We start from the raw sequence: 22,753 nt of genomic DNA, 5'->3' as shown, positions 1-22,753 counted from the left end.
TAAACTGAGTCAAGGTTTTATTTATTCAACCTACTTAAAGCTTATGTAAACCCCTTGGAGATTTGTGTCAAGCTGTTAAGTTGGAAAACATATGAAAAGTAGTATTTTCAATAGACCAGCTTTCCTCTTAATGAGCTTTATGAGCTTAGGGTAAACCAGGGGGGAGGGGGAGTGGTTCCAGGCGAGGGGACGGGAAGGAGGAGGAAAGGAGCAAAGCCTGTTTCTGTCTCCTCTACATTTGCCTTCGTTGCTCTACTTATTAACCAGTTACTGCCCTCTAGCGTTCCCTGTATAAATTCTCACCTGAATCCCATTTTTGTCTTTAAAAACCCTGATGACACCAGGGACCAAACCTCTTGATTTGCAAATAAGCAAACTGAAGTCCAGAGAGATGAGATGTCGAACTGACCCAGGCGGTCTCCTGGATTCCCAGTTACCCCACTGTAACTTGTAAAGCAAACCGCCGTTACTCAAAACATTTCTCGGACACTGTAATAACTAATCAATAAAAATTACAGTATGCTACTCACTTAATAATACAGGCAGACCTCGGAGATATTGCGGGTTCGGTTCCAGACCACTGCAGTAAAGTGAATACGACAAGAAAGCGAGTCTCACGAATATTTTTGTTTCCCAGTACATATAAAAGTCATGTTTACACTGTACTGTAGTATTAAGTGCAATAGCATTGCCTAAACAAAGTATATACCTTCATTTTAAAATATTGCTAAAAAAGGCTAACCATCATCTGCGCCTTCAGCAATTCCTAGTGGTAACATCAAAGACCATTGATTACAGATCCCCGGAACAATCAGAATAATGAAAAAGTTTGAAATACCGCAAGAATTACCAAAATGTGACACAGAGACATGAAGTGAGAAAATGCTGTAGAAAAATGGCGCCGATAGACCTGCTTGAGGCAGGGCTGCCACAAACCTTCAGTCTGTGAAAAATGCAGTATCTGTGAAGCATGATAAAGTGAAGCACAATAAAATGAGGTGCGCCTGTAACTTTAAGTGCTATCTATTATTTCCAATGTTATTCCAAACAAAGCCAAAATTGACTATTGGTCAAGTTTAGATAAGGACTTATAAATAATACTGTTACATTCTAAATTTACTTAAGTTTGGAAAATGCCTATATTACTTTTTTTTTTTTGAAAAAATAGTTAACTAGAGCAGACCCAAAGTAGATGTGGCCATTTATCAGAACTTATCATCATCTCCATGCAGGCTAATACTCTGCTAGAATTCTCCCAAAGGAACCTCTTTTGCTCATTGATGGGATAAGGGGGGTTTGTCATTTTAACTTAGAACACATATTTTCATCATTTAATCATTTTGCTGGTGGGAATAAATTTAAAGTCATCCAGCTGGACGTGTCACTTGCAAAGAACATTAACTGAGTACCAAGAGATTTATTCAGATAGTTAATTGGAAGGAAATACATCTGGAATAAGTTTTATTGGAATTCATATAAAAAGGAAAGTAAATCCATTAGAATTAATACCATAAACAGTCGACTTTATCTGGAACCAGAAATATTAATGAATTGGAGCCTAGGAGTCCTAACCCTTTTTCCTTGTAAAAAGCCAGTCGTTTTCCAATTGATGTGGCAATTATTCTTTATTGCTTTAGGTAGAGCTTTGTTTTCAGCTAATATTTTAGAGACAGATCCTTCAAATCACCCAGTTTGTTTCTTTCCCCCGCTTCTTTTCGCAGAACAAGCAAAAAGAGAGCGGTAGGAGGCATCTCTGCCTGTCTTCAAAATACTTGAAAAATCCTGCGAAGGTGAGCAAATCAGCAGAACCTCGCTGTATAGGGGCTATGCGTAACTACATGAATAAAGAGACATCTAGGGACCTCCCTGGCATCCCAGTGGTTAAGGCTCCCCACTTCCACTGTAGGGGGCACGGGTTCGATCCCTGGTCCTGGTCGGGGAACTAAGATCCCACATCCCACAGCCAAAAAAAAAAAAAAAGATGTCCTCCTTAGATGTCAACATAGATGCCATTGATCAAATAATCAAGCCTCGAGTAACGTTTCCTGTGGAGGGATTCTAAGAGCGTTCTGCCCAAGAGACCCAGGCCTATGGCGAGGAACAGGACCCCAAAGAGCACGGTCCCGACCAGGAGCCACTGTTCAAATGCGAGGCCCGGCTGCCTTTCTGGAGCACCGCTCAGGGAGGGCCCACCAGAGCTGGCCTTCCCATCTTCCTGGGAAGCTGTTGTATTTGTAGTGGGAGAATTCACATTTGACAAAGGAAATGTAGCAGGGTCCCGGGCAGCCTCTGTGTTCCAAGTCAAGCTGGAAACGTCTCTAAAGGGCACCGTGTCTGGTGGGCCTTTCGAGTGTGTCGATGCCCTAAAGATGGAAGTCGGAACCTCAGTTGTGGTCGTGTTAGTGACTGCGGCTACAGGTGGGGCAGAGGTGGCCCCCGGAGGCTGAGGAGTCACAGAAGGTATCCCTGCAGCGTTGGCGGCAGGGAGAGATGCAGGCTTTGGAGTGGCCAGGACGGCGGGCAGAGCGGCAACTGCCACTGTACTGGGGAACACTGTCACATATTCAGGCAGCAGATGAGCTACTGTTTGTTCTGAGGAAGATGGTGACTTCTGAGACTGGTCATTTTCTTTATGAACAGTCCACTGTGGACTCGCCAGGTCAATCTTGAGTAGTTTCTCCGAGTGATCTGAGGATCCAAACTTCTGAGAAGATGAATCTCTCCATAAGACCGTGGGCTCTGAATCACCTGTGGGAGGAGGGGGCGTGGGAGTGATGGTGTGTGAAGACCTGCTGCGGAACAGAGACTCTTCCTGGGCTACCTCCCGGCTTGGCACATCAGTTCCCGCCAAAGATGGAAAATCTGAAGACGGAAAGAAAATTTAAAAAAGACTTCCATATTTCCACGCGAAGGGAGGTTAACAAGTACAAACGTTATCAGCTTGTTCAATAAGACCTCAAACTGTTGATTCTTGACATTTCATGGTGCAAAATGGAAAAATACGAATTGCTAAATCAGATCCTGATGACCCTGCCTCTCCCCCAGATGCTGTGGTTTATTTCTAGAGTGTTGGCCCAGAGGAGAAGAGAAATGTGCGGAGGAGCATCGGGCAAACGAAGGAAGAGGTGGGAGGGGACCAGCAGAGATGCTAAGAGGAGCTCAGCATGGGCAGCAAGAGGTTTAGGAAGATGGGGACCCTTCAGGGGCCAAGGCCAGGGAAGGCAGCTGGGCTGGGATGATGTGGCAGGAAGAGGACTGGCAGAGAAAATGCTGGTGTGAGGCACAAGCTGTGTGAGCTGGGACTGCAGTGACAACTGGGAAGCAAGCAATCCCTAGGGGAGATATCACGGTGGGGCGGGGGGGGGGGTAGCCCACAGGACAATGAGGAGAGGAGACAAAATCCCAGTGACTTGCCTTCCACAAGGAGGAGGAGGAGGAAGCTGGAGGGTCCCTGAAGCCAAGGCGGCAGCACAAAGCTGATGACGTTTTTCAATGAAAAAAATGGGTTTCAGGGACTTCCCTGGTGGTCCAGCAGTTAAGACTGCGTGCTCCCAATGCAGGGGGCCCAGGGAACTAGATCCTGCATGCTGCAACTAAGAGCCTGTATTTTTATATTTTTAATAGTTATTTATTTATTTGGTTGCATCAGGCCTTCGTTGTGGCACGCGGGATCTTCCTTGCGGCATGTGGAATCTTTCGTTGTGGCACACAGGCTTCTTTCTAGCTGCAGCGCATGGGCTCGAGAGCGCATGGGCTCAGGAGCTGTGGCACGCGGGCTCGGTAGTTGTGGCACGTGGGCTCTAGAGCCCTGCAGCACGTGGGATCTTAGTTCCCTGACCGAGGATCGAACCCGCATCCCCTGCATTGGAAGGTGGATTCTTTTTTTATTTATTTATTTTTTTGCGGTACGCGGGCCTCTCACTGTCGTGGCCTCTCCCGTTGCGGAGCACAGGCTCCAGACGCGCAGGCTCAGCGGCCATGGCTCACGGGCCCAGCTGCTCCGCGGCATGTGGGATCCTCCCGGACCGGGGCATTAACTTGTGTCCCCTGCATCGGCAGGCGGACTCTCAACCACTGCGCCACCAGGGAAGCCCATGGAAGGTGGATTCTTAACCACTGGACCACCAGGGAAGTCCCAATAAATAAATATTAAACAAAAAAACAAAAAAAAACCAGCTTTCAGCTGGTTGAAGATTAAAATTTTAGAGCCAACATCTTAGGTTCTGAGGACCATGGACCAGTATTTGAAATCATTATGGCCACGTGGCTAGCATAAAGAGCAGAAAATCACAGTCCCAACTCCTGCTGAGGAGGAACCAGCCTCAGATCCTCCTCCTGTGTGAGAAAGTTTAGAGTTTTGCTCTTTGTCACACATGCCGTTTATCACAGCTCGAACTGAAAAGGCTGGTTAAAGCAATCCGGGACAGAGAAAGACCCCTTGAATTGCTATCACTCTGCTACTTGGCTAATCATTTCACTTAAATTAGAACGGCAGAAACACAAGGAAGGAAGCAACGGTGATTCTCTCCTCTTCTCTTTTCTGTCTTCTATTTCAACTCCCCTCAATACCAGTTTCTAAACTAGACCTCACTCTCCGCTCTGCTAATAAAGAGATCCAGAGGCAACTTCAGATTTGTGACATCTTTGACTCCTCTCTAAGCTTCACAGTACTCAGAGGTCCTTTAGAACTGTCACTTAGTAATCCGTCTAGGACAGGGGTCAGCAAATGATGGCCACTTATCTTCATATGGCTTGCGAGCTAAGAATGGTTTCTACATTCTTAAATGATTGAAAAAAATCAAGAAGGATAATATTTTGTAACACGTGAAAATTATATGAAATTCACATTTCAGCGTCCATAAATAAAGTTTAATTGGCATACAAGCATGCCCATTTGTTTACATACTGTCTGTGGCTGCTTCTACTACAAGGACAGAAGTGAGGAGGTCCGACAGATTGCATATGGCCCACTAAGTCTAACAGACTTGCCTGAAAAGCCTAAAATACTTATTATTTGGCCCTCGACAGAAAAAGTGTGTGGATACCTGCTCTAGGACACTCTAAAATAGAATTTGGATGCCTGAAATTCCTCCAACAATGCTGAAGAAAAGAGTTTCTGCTGCAGGTGATATCACATTCATAGGCATAGTGTCACCACGAGATAAACAGCACCTGTATTTTTAGGTCGTGCCAGATATTTTTAAAAAGAGCAGGACTCATCATACTTCACTTCAAAGTTTAAAAAGAAGGCTAAATAAATGCTCTGTGATATGTGTGAACTCAAAACTTAAAATAAGGCCATTGACAAGAATGACCAAAACAGCTGTTTTCTTTCTCAAGAATACAAGGTCATAAATAAAGCAAAGCTAGGGCTATTCCCATTTCTTGATAAGATTCATCTGTTGGCAAAGATCCTAGAACCACACAGGGATTCTCCACACCTGCTCCATTCACCTCATCCACTGATGTTTGCCTTTGGGGTGTGGTGTTTTCTCTCAGTCAGGTAGCCATGAGCTACAGAAGGAGCTGGGAAATGTGTCCTCAACTGCTCTTTTGACTTTCATTGTCAAGTGACTTCACTAGATAAAAAAAGGTAGGGACTGACTATTAACTTGGCAACCAGCTGAGCAAATCGACTTTCAATTTATTCTATTTCTGAATTCCCCTATTCTAGTCCTTGGAGGAATGACAGACCACCAAGCTCCAAAAACAAACAAACATTAAATAATGCCAAGCTGCAATGGTTTTACAGAATGAAGAGAGCACACTGTTATCTTTCAAACTTTCAGTCTGTAAATATTCGTCAGTTACAGGAAATAGAGTTCATCTGAAAACAAACCACCAATCTTATATCTACTGAATTTCACTCTGACCAGGAGGCAGATATTTATTTTTATGGGGCAATCTCAATCCATCAACACGGGCAGATTCATAAATAGAATTACAAACACAATTTGTAAACATCTGTAGATACAGACAGCCTGCTGCACACCAAGTCCGGGGTTGGTGCCACTTTGCCCCTAGATAGCCACCGGCTCTGGGCTGATGGTGCCACCTGGTGGCTGACACAGGAATTGTTCGATTCTAATTCCACTTCATTCACTACCTTCACACTTGCCCTTAAAAGGTTTAGGCTCAAGCCAAGTTCACTTTTCTCCCACTTCCACTGGAGAAAATGGAATCTTTACCACATACTCCCTCTTTATACATGCATTATAAAATCAGTAACATGACAGAAGTATTATGAAAGTTATAAAACAAATTCAACGATAATTTCTATCATGTCCCAGCAACTATTAACATTTATGCATACCTTAAAATTAAATTTTTTTCATGTAATTTAAAAACTGGGTGTTTTTCACCTGAAATTTAGGTGACATTTTATTTCTACATCTCAAACTTATTTTTTAACATCTGCATTGTATTCCCTCAGGGGGATCCATTATACTTTATACCCAACCATTCCCTAGCATTTGGACATTTAAGCTGTAGAAACTTTTAAACTAATTTCCTTTAAACTAATTCAAAAAGTGCTGTTTTCACTTTTTAAGCTAATTACGTGATAAACAGTTTCACAACAACAGCTTTTTCTTTGGTATAGATTTTTATGGAAGTCGAATGACTAGATTCAATTACCTATAATTTCTTTAATATTCTGCTTTAATTGTGAAATAGCTGATAGACATAGGGAATACACACTGACAGTGGAAGAAAGGACACAATGAAGAAGAGGCAGTGAGAAGGGATCAGAAAGGCAGATGTGATGGTCCAACTTCCACCTGATGGGAGCTCTTGAAGGAGAAAAATAAACATTCCAATTAGTGTCTTGAGCCCTGACCTCACTGGAAACTCAGGCTGCTGGATACCATCCCTGGGTGTCCAACAGGCTCTGCCACGTTCCAGGTGATGAAATAAAAAGAGGACAGGCTTCCCTGGTGGCGCAGTGGTTGAGAGTCCGCCTGCCGATGCAGGGGACAGGGGTTCGTGCCCCGGTCCGGGAAGATCCCACATGCCGCGGAGCGGCTGGGCCCGTGAGCCACGGCCGCTGAGTCTGCGCGTCTGGAGCCTGTGCTCCGCAATGGGAGAGGCCACAACAGTGAGAGGCCCGCGTACCGCAAAAAAAAAAAAAAAAAAAAAAGAGGACAAGCAAGAAGCCATATCCGCACAACACTGTAGGTCCCGGTGTTTTTAGCCAAGATTATATATAGACGTAAAGGAGGCGAACAGTCAGGGGCAACTGCCCTGGCCAGTGTGAAGCCCAGAAGGGGCAGGGAGACAAGATACTTTCCACCCAAGGTAAGATCCTGGCTGCTCTGAGGGACCTAATTTGTTCTGTGCCATAGTCTTTCTAAAAAAATTATTCTTTTTAACAACTGTGGTAAAATATACTACATACAATGTACAACTTTAACCCGTTTTTAAGAGTATAGTTCCGTGGCATTGAGTTTGTGCAACCCTCACCATCAACCACCTCCAGAATTTTTCATCAGGCAAAAGTGAAACTTTGTACCTTATCTGCCAATCTGTTTAGACTTGAGCTTCTACCACTATGTAGGAAGAATTTACACAAGCAATCTGTGCTTTACGCTGTTTAAGGGAATGTTTGACACATCAGGTTTTCCTGCTTCATGAACGAAACTCAGACACAGCCTCACTCAGGGGACAAAGCAGAGTCAGTGTCCGGATGCCCTGGGCAGCATCCTTCCCCAGAGAACCCTGACTGCACTCTCCCTCCCAACCGCAATTCCACTTCCCCGGCTCAGTAGACGGCACCGCCACCCATCCAGACGCTCGAGCCCAGGACTAGGACTCCGTTTCACTCTTCGCTCTTCCTCATTCCCCACATCCACACCACCAGCAAGCCCTGTCAATGCTATCGCTGAAATGGCTCGTGTGTTTACTTCCCTCCATCTCTTCCACCGTCTCCCTGGTCCCCAAGGCCATGGCCTTTCACTCGGATCTCGTCCCAGCCTCCTACCCAGTTTTCCCACATGCCCTCTTGCTGCTGCGCCATTGTCCATTCCCAATAGAGCGGTCACAGTGAGCTTTGAGATATCACCTTTAAAACAGCTCGTTATACATGCCTGCTGAAAACCTTCCAATGGCTTTCCATCATGCACCGAAAATAAAAACTCCCTACACTACAGAGCTTGACGTGATGGCCCCACCTTCCTTCCTTCTTGCATATCACTCCTTCCATGGTTCACTATGAGTCAGCTGCTGAGACTGGAGCGTTTGAACAAACACTCCCAAACCATTCTGCCTTAGGATATTAGAATAGGCTGTTTCCTCTGCCTGGAAGGTCTTTCTACAATCTTCTCACATCCGGCTCCTCCGTTTTCAGATCTCAGCTTAGGGGTTACATCTTCACAGACGCTTCCCCTGATCGCCTAATCCAGCCGGTCTACTCAGTGACTATCTTTTTTTTTTTTTTTGGCTCTGCTGTATGGCATGCAGGATCTTAGCTCCCCGAACAGGGATCGAATCTGCATGCCCTGCAATGGAAGCGAGGAGTCTTAACCACTGGACCGCTAGGGAAGTCCCTCTGTGATTATCTATTATGTTGTCTTAGCTCAATTATCTGCATAGCTCTTATGACTATTTTTTAAATGGGAATTTTATGTTTTAATTTTCTCTGCTTTGAAAATATATTCTTATATAAAGGCCATGTTTCATTTTATTATGATCACTGTTATTTTTTTATTTAAATTTTTTTATTGAAGTATAGTTGATTTACAATGCTGTGTTAATTTCTGCTGTACGGCAAAGTGATTCAGTTTATATACATACTTTCTTTTGTTAAGGGTAACCAACCACCTTTTTTTAAAAATAAATTTAATTAATTAATTAATTAATTTTTGGCTATGTTGGGTCTTTGTTGCTGCCCGCGGGCTTTCTCTAATTGCGGCGAGGGGGGGCTACTCTTCACTGTGGTGCGCAGGCTTCTCATTGGGGTGGCTTCTTGCTGCGGAGCACGGGCTCTAGGTGCACAGGCTTCAGTAGCTGTGGCACGTGGGCTCCAGTAGTTGTGGCTCACGGGATCTAGAGCGCAGACTCAGTAGTTGTGGCACACGGGCTTAGTTGCTCCGCGGCATGTGGGATCTTCCCGGACCAGGGCTCGTATCTGTGTCCCCTGCATTGGCAGGCAGATTCTTAACCACTGTGCCACCAGGAAGCCCTTTCATAGGATACTGAATATAGTTCCCTGTGCTATACACTAGGACCTTGTTGTTTATCCATTCTATATATAAAAGCTTACATCTGCTAACCCCAGCTTCCCACATTCCATTCCTCCTCAACCCCCTACCCCTGGGCAACCACAAGTCTGTTCTCTATGTCTGTTCTCTATGTCCATGGTGACTATTTTTCTTGATTATTTATTTATTAAGGTTATTGTCTCTCTCTCCTAAAATATTAGTTCCATAAATGAGAACCTTGTTTTTCATGTTTAGTGTCGTATCTTTCTATCCTTAAGGCGTAAAAAGTGCTTGGCACATGGAAGATGCTAAATAAAATTTGTTTCTTATTGAATAAATGCAGGGAATATTATTAATACCTAAGGGTGTAAGGACAAAAACTTTATAAAACTGAAATAAAAGTAAACTTCATACTTGAAAGCATTTCATCCTGAAAAATTAACAAGCCAAAATCTCACCAAGGCATATCCAAATAATTATATTATTTTTACTTGTTTATTTTCTGTATTCTGAGCAAATATGTCATTTCCAAATGTGGAGACTCTGTTTCCAATGCCTTGCACAGAATTTGGCATGTAGCTTTTTCTCAAAAACTTCTTTTTTTTTGCGGTACGCGGGCCTCTCACCATTGTGGCCTCTCCCGTTGCGGAGCACAGGCTCCAGATGCGCAGGCTCAGCGGCCATGGCTCACGGGCCCAGCCGCTCTGCAGCATGTGGGATCTTCCCGGACCGGGGCACGAACCCCTGTCCCCTGCATCGGGAGGCGGACTCCCAACCACTGCACCACCAGGGAAGCCCCTCAAAAACTTCTTAAATGAGCTTCCTTCCAGGTCTGGATAATAAAATCCAGTGAGTTTGATTTCAGAGAATGTGATTACAAAATAATTGGAACCTAATGTACCAGAATTTTATATACTGTATTTACATCGTCTTAACCCTTTCAAAATAGTCACCCCTGGAGACCTGTAGACTTATTCCAGTGTTGCTAACACGGTTCTAAAGACGTGTTTCAAAATGTTTACATGAAAGATCTGTGTGTCTTTTACCTTAAGAAGGTAAAAACAAAAACAAAACAAAATACTATCATTCATAGGTATTAAATACTTTAACTGGAAAAAGAAAGATGTTTGGTTGAATCAACTGAATTTTAAATCATGAGATTTTTTCTGATGTGCCTCTATATTTGTGATCCCTTTTGGCAGTTCTTCTTAAACGCTTGCAGAAAACCTTTCTACATGAATCATATCCTTAAATCATTCCAATCACAGAAGACAAAGAACAATGTTTTTATTACCTCTGATTATCCTGTAACTCATAAGTCCCTTTGCTGGTTTCAGGGGACAGGCTTCCTCACTGGGACAGAAGAACAGGTAGCAGTTGGGTAGTTTAGCTGTTTTTCGAGTGTCGAAGATCATCAAGTTACATGCTTTGTCCCCTGCAATGAAAGGTTTCATAAGCATTATTCTGAAATAGGATCTTCCAGAGAATACGGCGAGCAGGAAAACATTTATTCTAGTGGCCAACACAAAAACCTTTGTTCATTGCCTGCTGGCCGCTGAGTCATTTCCTTTTCCTTAGTTTAGGCACTGAAAGCAATTTTTAAAGACCCTGGGTTTAAAAATCAGAATGAAGGTAATTTTGGCAAAACGTTTTTAATAGTACATGTCATTCTTTAGAGAGAAGCCTTCCGTTTGCTAAAATATTTATCAAAACATACACAGAAATACTGAGTCTACAACTCACTACTGAGTCCGACCTCAGGAAATGGATCTAACCCTAATGACTGTAGGTACGTCTTGCATCCTGAAGGCATCTTAGATGCCTACGAAGCCATCAGTCTGGTTTTCTTGGTGTGGGGCGAGGGGAGGCTGGTGGGCAGGGAGGGTCAGTAAATTCAGCCTTGTACATATCATGCCTCCTTCCACAATGGAGCTGCACAGCATACGGAATGCAAAGTCTATTTTTTACTTTTATCAGTACCATTCTTCTTTGGGTTCTTCAAATTTCTGCTCTTATCATTTTTGTTTGTCTCCCAATCAGGCAGCGGTCAGGGATCACCCTTGACTCTCCCAGTGGGAAATAAGACTGAGTTCGTTTCTGCAGGGGTTTTATCCTATCATGTCTCCATTAGCCAGGTAACAAGAAAGGTACTCTGGTTACTTTGGCTTTTCCTTTCCCCACGATGTGATAATTCTACAAACCATTTTGGGGGGCACTTAGGTAAAGGGGAGGGTCCATAGGGTCCAAGTTGTACACAAAATTTTGTGTCCTTTGTATTTGTGGGTATTTTTCTAGAGTCTGTGGCTATAGGCAAATTATCGAAGTGCTTTTTTGGAAGCCTAAACAGTCAAAACCAACACCCAGTAAAAGAGGGAAGAGCCTGAGATCCATTAACTGAGACCCACAAGTATCTCTGCTTACAGTAAAGCAGTAACAGTACTTTTGCTTGTAGAATAAAGCCGCAAACCCTCATTTCTTACTAAACACCTATCACGGAACTGAAGAGAAATGCAAGGTTTCCTATGTTGCCAGGATACGCCCACATGGCATTCAGTCCTATTTGCAGGTGATGTTTCTATTCCACATATATGTTGATATCAACATTTAAAGAAAAACTAGAAATTTAAATGAGATCTCTATGACTTCCATAAATTACTTCTCTATGAAGAGTGTCCAAAAGCACACAGCTCAATTTGAGAAGATCATTGAAGTATTTGTTTCCTCATGACAGCAAATACCTGGTGTCATTTCTACCCAAATTCTCTAGTTCTCTGATTCTCTAACACCAACGGGGTGTCTTACAATTCAATTCGATTCTAATACTAACTGCCTGGAGTGAGTGTCAGACCCCACCGGTCTAGGGCTCAGTCCCATCAGACTGTCCCCACCCAGAGGCCAGTCACAGTATCAGGTCCCCAGGTCACTCACACATACGGCAAACTTGGCTATCACCCCCCCACCCCAGGTTCCATAACTTGCTAGAACGACTCGCAGAACTCAGGAAAATGCAATACTTACCGTTATAGTTTATTACAAAGGATACAAATGAACAGCCCGATGAAGAGGTACACAGGGCGAGGTCTGGAAGGGTCCCAAGTGCAAGAGCCTCCGTCCCTGTGGAGTTGGGGTGCCTCCTGGCACGTGGATGTGTTTACCAACTTGGAAGCTCCCTGAACCCATTGTTTAGGGGCTTTCATGGCAGTTTTATTACGTAGACATAATTGATTAAGTCATTGGCCGCTGGCAACGGAATTCAATCTCCACCCCCTTTCCCCCTACCTGGAGGTGGGTGGAGGAGACTGAAAGTTCCAAGCTTCTAAGCAAAGCTTGGTCTTTCTGGCAACTAGCAGCCATCCTGGCGCGATTGAGGGTCCCACCAAGAGTCACCTCGTGAGCATAAGCTCAGGTATGATTGAATGGGGCTCATTATGAATAACAGAAGAAGCTCCTATGCTCAGAAAATTCCCAGGGTTTTAGGACCTCTGTGCCAGGGAATGTGTAATTATCTTATTACGCCACAATCGTCATAGAATGAAATGGAAATAAAGATCTAAGAGAAAACATGTGATTTAGTCAGCTGATAAATCAAGTAAGGATCACGAGTCCAGTGTTCACTAGTTCTTCTAGGGTCCTTGATGACAAGGTCTTTTCCATCTTATTCACTGTTTTATCTCCAGCACGTACCAAGGCATTAGGTGCTCAATAAACTTATGTGGGTTTTTTTTTGTTTGTTTATTAGATATATACTTCTGTTTTCAGGTCATAGGTTTGGAGCCTGAAATATGCAAGGACATGGTTCAAACCTGCGGGGCTCAGTTTCCTTCTGTGTCATGGAATGGGTCATTCTAAACCCCTTCCCATGCCTCTTAGATTCCTAGAAGCTGCAATTAGTGGCCAGTGGCTTCCTGACCCACCTGTGCCACCAGCTCCAGGGAAGGGAGATAAAACAGAAATTTTGTGCTTCTACTTAAAACTCAAATGCTGATTCTCCTATGGGATGACTTTAGAATTTTATTTTTTGTCTCAACTCCCTTTCTGTTTAAACGTTCTTTCTAATATCACACTGTATTCCAATATTCCATGATGATGGAAGCCAAGCATTTAAATAGGACTTCTGTTTTCAATATCCCAGATGCCTGTTAGAACACAACACCAGTGGTTTTCAACCCTTTTTGTACCCACATATCTGAGTGATATATATACACTCATCAGTAACTTTGGCTCAGCTTAGGGGAGGGGAGAGCACACCATGGAACATTCCCTAGTGATGTTGCCACCCACTTTTCTACCCCATTGAGAATCACCAGTACAAACCATTCAGCCTCATCAACCAGCTACTTACATCACAAAACACATGGAATAAGAGTTGCCAGGGCATTACTACTTACCTGATATGTTTTTTGTTGAGCAGCAAGAATTAACGCAGTCTTCTTGAGTTAATGTGTGTATGGGCTCATTGCCTCTGATTCCCTTGGAAAGGGATGACTGGATGTCAATGACCATATCTTCTAGACTCTTGGTGGGGCAGTTCTGACTGGTGGACAGCCTTAGCGTCAGGAAACAAATTATTACACGAGTGTGAGTCAAGCTCCATCCCTCCCGGAAGAACATTTTAAATTTCAGGTTAGTCTTGGTCTCCAAAGGTCAGATAACTCTCCCTCTGGCCTGAGTTTGCTTCAAGAAGATTGGACAGATGACGGAATTTCTCTCTAGCACAAAAATAGACAATCATCAATGAGTTTTGTTTCTTTGAACAAACCTAGAGAAGATACATTTCATTTCCTTCAAGTCAATATACACAACTCACAATTCATAGAAGGACAGGAATAAACAAGTATTTTTTATCTGTTTCACTTTGACTAGATTTGAGACAACCTTTCATTAAAAACTTGGCAGAAAGCTAGGAAGCACACACACATACACTCTCCCATCAATGCTTAAAATCTGACAAGTATCTATGAAAGAAGAGGTCGTCTGCTTTTCAGTTTTAGAATCTTTCCTCTTCTTGGCTCTCCTAAGCAGGAGGGGAAAGGACACAAAATCTGTGGTCATTGGTCATTGATGAAGCAGTGATCATCGCTTTGGACGTATTTTCTTTCTCAGTAATAACAATTAGCATTTTTAAATGACCTACTGAGTGGTAGGCAATGCGCTAAGAAAATTACATACATTGTCCTTCTAGGAATTAGCCCATCAACAGGGGGAATATTCTGGCTCAGTTGAAGGAAACTGTAGGGGCAAGTGTTCTTTCTGACATCCCTAAAAACACAAAAGTCATAATACATATAATGCCAACTCCATTGGTGAGCTGGTTCTTCCAGAAAAAAAAATGTGAAACTGGCAAGGCTATACCAGAAAATATCCTCATTTCCAGAATACAAATTGTTCACTAAATGATAGCCTAGCTCAGAATTACCGCTTCTTTAATTTTTTTTTTTGGTTATGAACCCTTTGGTACTCTGGTGATGCTTAGGCTCTCTTCTGACATGTTTTAAAATATATAAAAGACATGTTGTTAAATGTATAAAATGAAATATATAGGATTACAAAGGAAGATAGTTATATTGAAATATAATTACTGAAAAGTTTTTTAAATGTGCCTGTAAGACTCTGATGAAAGATATCAAAGAAGATCTAAATAAATGGAGAGATACTCCGTGTTCCTCAATAGGACTACTCAATATTGCTAAGATGTCAGTTCTTCCCAACTTGATCTACAGATTCAATGCAATTCCGATCAAAATCTCAGCAAGTTATTTTATAGACCTCAACAAACCAATTTTTTTTTGCGGTACGCGGGCCTCTCACTGCTGTGGCCTCTCCCGCCGCGGAGCACAGGCTCTGGACGTGCAGGCGCAGCAGCCATGGCTCACGGGCGCAGCTGCCCCGCGGCACGTGGGATCCTCCCGGACCGGGGCACGGACCCGCGTCCCCTGCATCGGCAGGCGGACTCTCAACTACTGCACCACCAGGGAAGCCCTCAACAAACCAATTTTAAAGTTTACATGGAAATGCAAGAAGGCCCAGAATAGTCAACACAATACTGAAGAAGAACAAAGGTGGAGGACTGACACTACCTGACTTCAATACTTACCAGAAATCACTGCTAATCAAGACAATGTAGTACTGACAAAAGAACAAACAAATAGATCAATGGAACAGAATAAGGAGCCCAGAAATAGACCCACACAAATACAGCCAACTTATCTTTGACAAAGGAGCAATGGCAATTCAATGGAGAAAGGATATTCTTCTCAAAAATGGTGCTGGACAACTGGACGACCACATGCAAAAAAAATCTAGACACTGACCTTACATCTTTCACAAAAATTAAGTCATAATGGATCATAGACCTAAATGTAAAATGCACAACTATAAAACTCCTATGTAACATAGAATAAAGTCTCTGTGACCTTAGGTGAGTTTCTAGATAACAACACCAAAAGCACAATCCATGAAAGAAAAAATTGATAGGTTGGATTCCATTAAAATTAAAAACTTCTGCTCTGTGCAAGACACTGTTAAGAGAATGAAAAACCAAGCCACAGACTGGGAGAAGGCATTTGCAAAACACATATTTGGTAAATAACTGGTAGCTAAAATATACAAAGAACTCTTAAAACTTACCAAAAAGAAAGCAAACAATCCAATTTAAAGTGAGCAAAAGACCTGAACAGACACCTCACCAAAGAAGCATATGAAAAGGTGCTCAATATCATTGTCATTAGGAAATTGCAAATTAAAACAACAATGAGATGCCACTACACACCTATCAGAATGGCTAAAATCCAAAAAACTGACAATACTAAATCCTGACAAAAACCTGCATACAAATATTTATAGCACTTTATTCATAACTGCCAAATACTGGAAGCAACTAAGATGTCCCTCAATAGGTGAAGGGATAAACAAACTGATATATCCACACAATAGAATATTTTTCAGCAGTAAAAAGAAATGAGCTATCAAGCCACAGAAAGAGTAACCTTAATTGCATATCGCTAAGTGAAAGAAGCCGGTGTGAAAGGTATGATTCCAACTCTAGGACATTCTGGAAAAGGCAAAATCACATCGACAGTAAAACGTCTGTGGTTGTCTGGAGGAAAGGGAAGGGCTGAATAGGTGGAGCACAGGGGATTTTTAGGACAGTGAAGCTATTCTATATGATGCTGTAATGATGTATATGCCATTACATTTGTCAAAACCTATAGAGCTGTAGACATAAGAGTGCATCCTAATATAAATAGGTAGACTTTGGTCAGTAAAAAAAAAAAATCAAAACAGTTTTTTAGAAAAACAGTATATGGTAATACAGCACAAGTCTATACCTTCCTTGCTAACTGTTAGGTCCAACTTTCTAAAACAGTAAAATGAAAATAACATTTATGGTTCTCTATGCTAAGCACTTTACATATATTATGTCATTTAATCCTTACAAGAATCCTATAAGCTAGATCCCATTACCTCCATTTTCAGTTAAAATAAGAACAACCATGTGATAAATAACAGATGGTAGGTCTAATCATTGCCATAATTTTGAAGTAGTGTTGAATGTAATGATTTTGATATATATACAGTAAGTAACATGACATGGAAATATCTATGATTTCTACCGGTGGCAAATCAGAGCTACCCTACCACTAATACTACTGCGGCTTTTGCGTACATGCCTCTTAAAGGAAATACTACACTACATTTAAAGGTTAGTAAAATAAACTTTTCCACTCAAGTTCACAGACTTTCTGAATACTGTCCATGGACTCCCCAGGTTAAGAATCCTGGCACAAGTTACTTTTTATGCTGCCACACTTTACAAGTCACTGGAGAAAACAAATCAGGAACAAAAAAAGAAAAACCAGGCCAACACTTCACTTTGAATGGATTCTAAGAATCTCTCCTCAACCTGCTGCAAAGAAACCTGAACTGTGCCAGGGGATGTAGGGGAGGAGCTGTGCTTTCAGTACCAGCATCTTTATTGCTCCTGGATCACAAGCAATACTAAAGAGCTTATCTCATTAATGATACCAAACAATTATTAGGTAAATTAGTTCTTCTAATACATTATTATTTAGGCCTTAAAGCTCCAAAGATGAATAGATTTTTAAAACGTGGCAAATACATAAAATGGAATATTATTCAGCTACAAAAAGGAATGAAATTCTCATACATGCTACAATCTTGAAATCATTATGCTAAGTGAAATAAACTGGATACAAGAGAACAAATATCGTATGATTGCACTTATATCAAGTATCTAGAATAGGCAAATTCACAGAGATAAAAAGTAGAATTGAAGTTACTAGAGGTTGGTGGAGGAGGGAATGGGGAGTTACTGTTTAATGGGTACAGAGTTTTCCTATCTGGGATGCCAAAAATGTCCTGAAAATGGACAGTAGTGATGGTTACCCAATAATGTGAACGCACTTAATGACACTAAATTGTACACTTAAAATGATCAAAATAATACATTTTGTTACAGTATGTCTATTTTACCACAATAAAGAGATCAAAACAAGCTTACAATTAAAAAAAAAGGTTCAAAGTGAAGTTGAATCCTGTTGAAATAGAGTGGGAAAAGGATACAGGTGGGAAGGAGACGATGCACCTGTGCTTTCATGCCTGCTGACTAGAGTTACCGGATCGTACCGGCAATCAATCAAATATTGGAAATCATTTTTCTCACAGCATAATCTAACTTAATTGATCGAGGTGTTTATAACTGTGTATAAACACACACTCTACAGAGTATTAGACAATTAGCGGGTTCGATAAATACAGGATACAAATCATACAAAAAAATGGGAAATCTGCCCTTTGAGGAGAGGTACGTGGCTCACTAAACCATTCTTCTAACCCTGCTGCTGGCTTCCCTAAAGACCCTCTGCGGGATATGGGGGCCACCAGCATCCGGCTCAGCCAGTTCTCCGAGCTCCCGGAGGGGCGGAGGACGCTCGCCCCGGGAAAGGGCGGCGGGCGTCGCTGCCCCCGCAGGTGGCGATACTGCCCGCGGGGGCTGGAGGGGAGGATGGAGAGCCTTTACCTGGAGACCGGAGGACCGGGCCCTGCTGCCCTCCCGGTGCAGGGCAGCCCAGCGCGCTCGGGGAAGCAGCGGCGGATCCGCGAGGGGCTCGGTGAGGACGCCCAGCAGGCTCCGCAGCTCCCGCCCAGCCCTGGGTTTGCGATTCACGAGTTCCTGCTTCCGTTGCGGCGGCCGAAAGTTTGCCAGAGGTGGAAGGGCACGTTCCCGCCCTGCAACGCGGAGCTGCTTCCCAGCAACCTGGAGCAGGCCCCCTGGGCACCGGGGAGAGCCGGGAGCCCCTCCCCGGGTCCCCAGGCTCCCCACTCACCCACCCCCTCTCCCCAGGCTCCCCACTCACCCACCCCCGGCCCGCATAGCCGCTGTGCGCGCTGCCAGGGCGGGGGCGCCACCCTCGTGGGTGCCTGAGGGTCTGCAGCTGCGCCTTCTCGCTTCCTGGAGACCAGAGAACAGGCAAATACCCACGATGAAAGTCAAACAGTACACAAATGTACACTGTACAGGCATACCTCCGTTTGCACTTAGCAGAGACTGCTTTTTTTTGTTTTTTTTCCCCAACAAATTTAAGGTTTGTGGCAATCCTTCATGGAGCAAGTCTATTGGTACTGATTTCGGAGAGGCAGCAGTGAGTGGTGGCATGAAGCGAGATCTTAATTCCCTGCCCAGGAATTGAACCTGGGCAGCCTGGATGAAAACCAGGAATCCCAGCCACCACACCCCCTGGCTCTTGCCCCAGTGAAAAATGCATTTCTCATGGAGACAAAAACTGTAAAAACAGGTACAAAGCTTATTATTGGGGACACAGCACAACAAGTGGGAGAGCAGACAGAAACATTTGTTTAGTTGAGGTGGAAACAAGGCAGAGATGCACACCCGGAGAGAAAGGATGGAGGCGCCCTCCCTAGTGCGGAGGAGCACGAGAAAGGGGCTGTTAGGTCATTTATACAGGAGCACGAGAAAGAGGCTGTCAGGTCATTTATACAGGGCAGTTCTTCCGGGTCTTTGTTTACCTTTGGCCAATTATCTGGTTTCTTTTTCCGCCTGCCCTGCTCTAAGACCCTCCCCAACACGCATGCGCAACTTTTTCCAAGCTAGATTACAGCCCAGAGGCCTGTGGGACGGCCTTAGCATCACATATTATGGGGTGGCGCCCCCTCCTTTTTGACCCCCAAGGAGCCTTTCTGTGCATGTGCAATGTTTCCCTTGCCCCAAGGATGGGAGATGTATGACCTCTTGATCTTTTAACAGGGTTTAGTCCCACTCTGTCACTGCCATAAAAATGTCCAATGTCCGGTTATTTACTCTATTTCTGTTGCTGGTTTTTACATCGAGGTGCAGATCTCAAAATATAGACAGGAGTCCGGTTCATAAATATGTAGTCCGGGAGCCCATTTCTCTCTTGCTTCAGGAAATGTAAACAGGGGGTTGGTAATGAATGTCCAGCCTGGAGCCCATCTCCTTCTCACCCCAGGAAGTGTGAAGAGGATGCCAGTTATAAATGTCTAGCCTAGAGCCCATCTATCTCCTACCTCGGTGCCATGTCTCCAACAGCATTTGCTCATTTTTTCATTATTATTATATTTATTATGATGGTGATTTGTGATCAATGATCTTTGATGTTACTACTATGACTTGCTAAAGGTTAGGATGATAGCTAGCATTTTTTAGCAATATTTTAACATTAAGGTATGTACTTTGTTTTTTAGACATAACGCTATTGCACACTTAATAGACTACAGAACAGTGTAAGCATAACTTTTATATGCACTGGAAAACCAAAAAATTTGTGTGACTTTATTGCAATATTTGCTTTATCTGGAACTGAACCCTGCTATCTCCCAGATATGCCTGTACAATGAAAACCCTGCCTCTCACCCCTGTGTCCCAATCTAGTTCTCCTCCCCAGAGGCAACCACTGATCACAGTTTCTTCACATTCAAGAGTTTATAGTGCCTGGGCTTCCCTGGTGGTGCAGTGGTTAAGAATCCACCTGCCAATGCAGGGGACACGGGTTCGAGCCCTGGTCTGGGAAGATCCCACATGCCTCGGAGCAACTAAGCCCGTGAGCCACAACTACTGAGCCTGTGCTCTAGAGCCCGCAAGCCACAACTACTGAAGCCTGCTCGCCTAGAACCTGTGCTCCACAACAAGAGACGCCACCGCAACGAGCAGCCAGCGCACAGCAACAAAGAGTAGCCCCCGCTTGCCGCAACTAGAGAAAGCCCGCGTGCAGCAACAAAGTCCCAACACAGCCAAAAATAAATAAATAAAATTAAAAAAAAAAGTTTACAGTGTCTTCTATCAGGGGCATAGTTAAGAGAATCCTATTTCAATCGTCCAAGGCATGGCGGGTCCTTAAATAGGTTGGCAATTCTTGAATTAAATGTGCAAGTTAAGACTCCAGGAAGGCATTGGGATTCTGCATGATTTATTTTTAATAGGTATGGGTAATAATGATGAAAACAATGGTGTCTATTATTAAAATTTTATCCCTGATATTTAGCATAGTACCTGGTATGTAATAGGTATATAGTAAATATTTAACAAAAATATATTTGTTGATGGCATGGGTTTTACAAGTGTGTTTCTAAATTAGTGCTTGCTCCCCCCAGCCTCATATACAGGTGAACAAGTGCAACGTTACTAAGCCACTGACACAGCTTGCCAAGTGTTCTAACCTTTCACCGTATCTCTACCTTGGCCGGTGAGAAAGAGCTTTCAAAACTAAGGCACCATGCAGCTGTAGATTATTATTCTAGGCCTGAGAACCAACACCTGTGGTTTTAGCCAGTAGCTACTGGAGGCATATGTTGCCAGAGATGCCTGTGAACAATGGTCCATTGTGTGAAACTAACTCTACTAGTTGTGTCCAGAGGATGACCTGCTCTTGAAGTACAATAATGTTGCGAATATTTGTTTTGAAGAGTGACCAAAGTAAACTCCAGTGTGAATTCCCATTGGAGTAATTTTCCTGATGCAACCAGAGACTGAGGTGCTCAGTACATTTTATCTGTAGATGATATACACGAAGGTCCAGGGTATAGAGAGGTCACAATCTTTGAATCTCCTTTCATAGGTGGTCCATGCTAGGAGCTAAGTAGACCTCTCCCCACTTAGGAACTTCAGATTCAAGGTTTTGGTTTTTTAGGTCGGTTTTTTTTTTTTTTGGTGTTTTTTTGTTTGTTTGTTTTTTACATTTCACTGAAAACTTTTTATTGGACTTTTGGATTGAAACGGGAATTTATTTGCCAGGAAGGATGATCCCATCATACTTCTGCTGAAACCAGCACATGGCCTCCCCTTTGCTGATTAGGTGTTTGGCCCCAATGTAGCCTGTTCTGAGCTTCTTGTCTGTGATGCTGAAACCTGACCTACCCAGCACCACGTAGAAGTTTAGGCCGTAGATGCCAATGCTTGGGTCATATTTGATCCCCAGATCGATGTGTTCTCGGATCCCAAAACCAAAATTTCCATACCTGAGAAGTTACTTTTTCTTAATTCACACTGTCGCACCTTTAGACCTTCCTCCAGGATTTCTTCTGCATTTGGCCTCACAAACTTTGCAGCGGACGGCAATCTTTTTTCATTTCTCCTGACGCCAAAGGATCTGACAGTGTATCTAGCTTTGGAGAACACAGGGGTCTGGCCTGTGAGCTGCTCCAGCACCTTGGCTGCCTCGTCAGTCTGTCTCCACTCTCCCCCCGACACAGATGTTGAGGCAGAGCTTGCAGATGCGAAGTCCCCGCATGGGCTTCTCCTTTTCACCTTGATCCTGAACCATCATGGGAAACGGGAAGAGAGCCAGATTCAAGGTTTTGATACAATGAACCTGGTTATGGTTGAAGTAATATATTTTTCAGTTATGACAGTGAACAGAGGACACTGATGAAAATAATGATTAAAGGAAAATTTTCGGGCTTCCCCGGTGGCGCAGTGGTTGAGAGTCCGCCTGCCGATGCAGGGGACACGGGTTTGTGCCCCGGTCCGGGAAGATCCCACAGGCCGCGGAGCGGCTGGGCCCGTGAGCCATGGCCGCTGAGCCTGCGTGTCCGGAGCCTGTGCTCCACAACGGGAGAGGCCACAACAGTGAGAGGCCTGCGTACCGCAAAAACAAAAACAAAGAAAAAATTTCTATTTATATGAACTAGGAGTTTAAATCAGAAATTATATCCATTGTCCCCTTGTTGCCGAAGAGATTCTAAATCCTCTTCTAATACTTAGAAGTACCATTTATGTGGAGGCAGATTTTTTAAAGTATTTTATTCAGAAAGTATGCATTAAGCCTCTGCATGGGAAATTAAAGACTGATCAGACACGAATCCGTTATTGAACACAAGTTCACGTGCCCTACGCACAGTGAAGCCAAACAAACTAAAATGTCAAGAGTTTGGAGTTTGGAGCAGAGAAAGGTTTATTGCAAGGCCATGCTAGGAGAACGGGCGGCTAGTGCCCCCAAAACTCCGGAACTCCCCGAAGCGTTTCAGCAAAGCCTTTTTAAAGGCCAGGTGATGGAGCGTCC

The 22,753-nt window shown here is 43.5% G+C and overlaps 1 protein-coding gene and 1 pseudogene across 1 annotated transcript; both read right to left on the bottom strand.

The window, feature by feature from the left end:
- Positions 1 to 1,402: 1,402 nt before the first annotated feature.
- Positions 1,403 to 18,452, bottom strand: MANSC1 (MANSC domain containing 1). The gene is made up of 4 exons (XM_027129580.1): positions 18,238 to 18,452; positions 13,586 to 13,906; positions 10,492 to 10,632; positions 1,403 to 2,862 (listed from the first exon to the last, which is right to left on the bottom strand). The coding sequence occupies exons 2-4, from the start codon at positions 13,806 to 13,808 to the stop codon at positions 1,991 to 1,993; spliced, it is 1,236 nt and encodes a 411-aa protein (XP_026985381.1). The 5' UTR covers positions 13,809 to 13,906; positions 18,238 to 18,452; the 3' UTR covers positions 1,403 to 1,990.
- A 2,934-nt stretch (positions 18,453 to 21,386) lies between these two features.
- Positions 21,387 to 22,067, bottom strand: LOC113632282 (60S ribosomal protein L11 pseudogene; annotated as a pseudogene).
- Positions 22,068 to 22,753: the final 686 nt, after the last annotated feature.

This window comes from Aethalodelphis obliquidens, unplaced genomic scaffold (genome assembly GCF_003676395.1).
Source record: "Aethalodelphis obliquidens isolate GAN/ISIS:26980383/991018 unplaced genomic scaffold, ASM367639v1 scaffold36, whole genome shotgun sequence".
NCBI lineage: Eukaryota > Metazoa > Chordata > Mammalia > Artiodactyla > Delphinidae > Aethalodelphis > Aethalodelphis obliquidens.
The sequence above is the reverse complement of the archived record's forward strand: the minus strand, read 5'-3'. Positions and strand labels throughout refer to the sequence as shown.

Coding starts and splice junctions, on each gene's coding strand:
- MANSC1 (XM_027129580.1), bottom strand. CDS start 13,808: ATGTTCTTCCGGGAGGGATGGAGCTTGACTCACACTCGTGTAATAATT. Junction 10,633..13,585: donor CTCAACAAAAAACATATCAG/GTAAGTAGTAAT, acceptor CTTTCATTGCAG/GGGACAAAGCATGTAACTTG. Junction 2,863..10,491: donor GAGTTACAGGATAATCAGAG/GTAATAAAAACA, acceptor TTCCGTCTTCAG/ATTTTCCATCTTTGGCGGGA.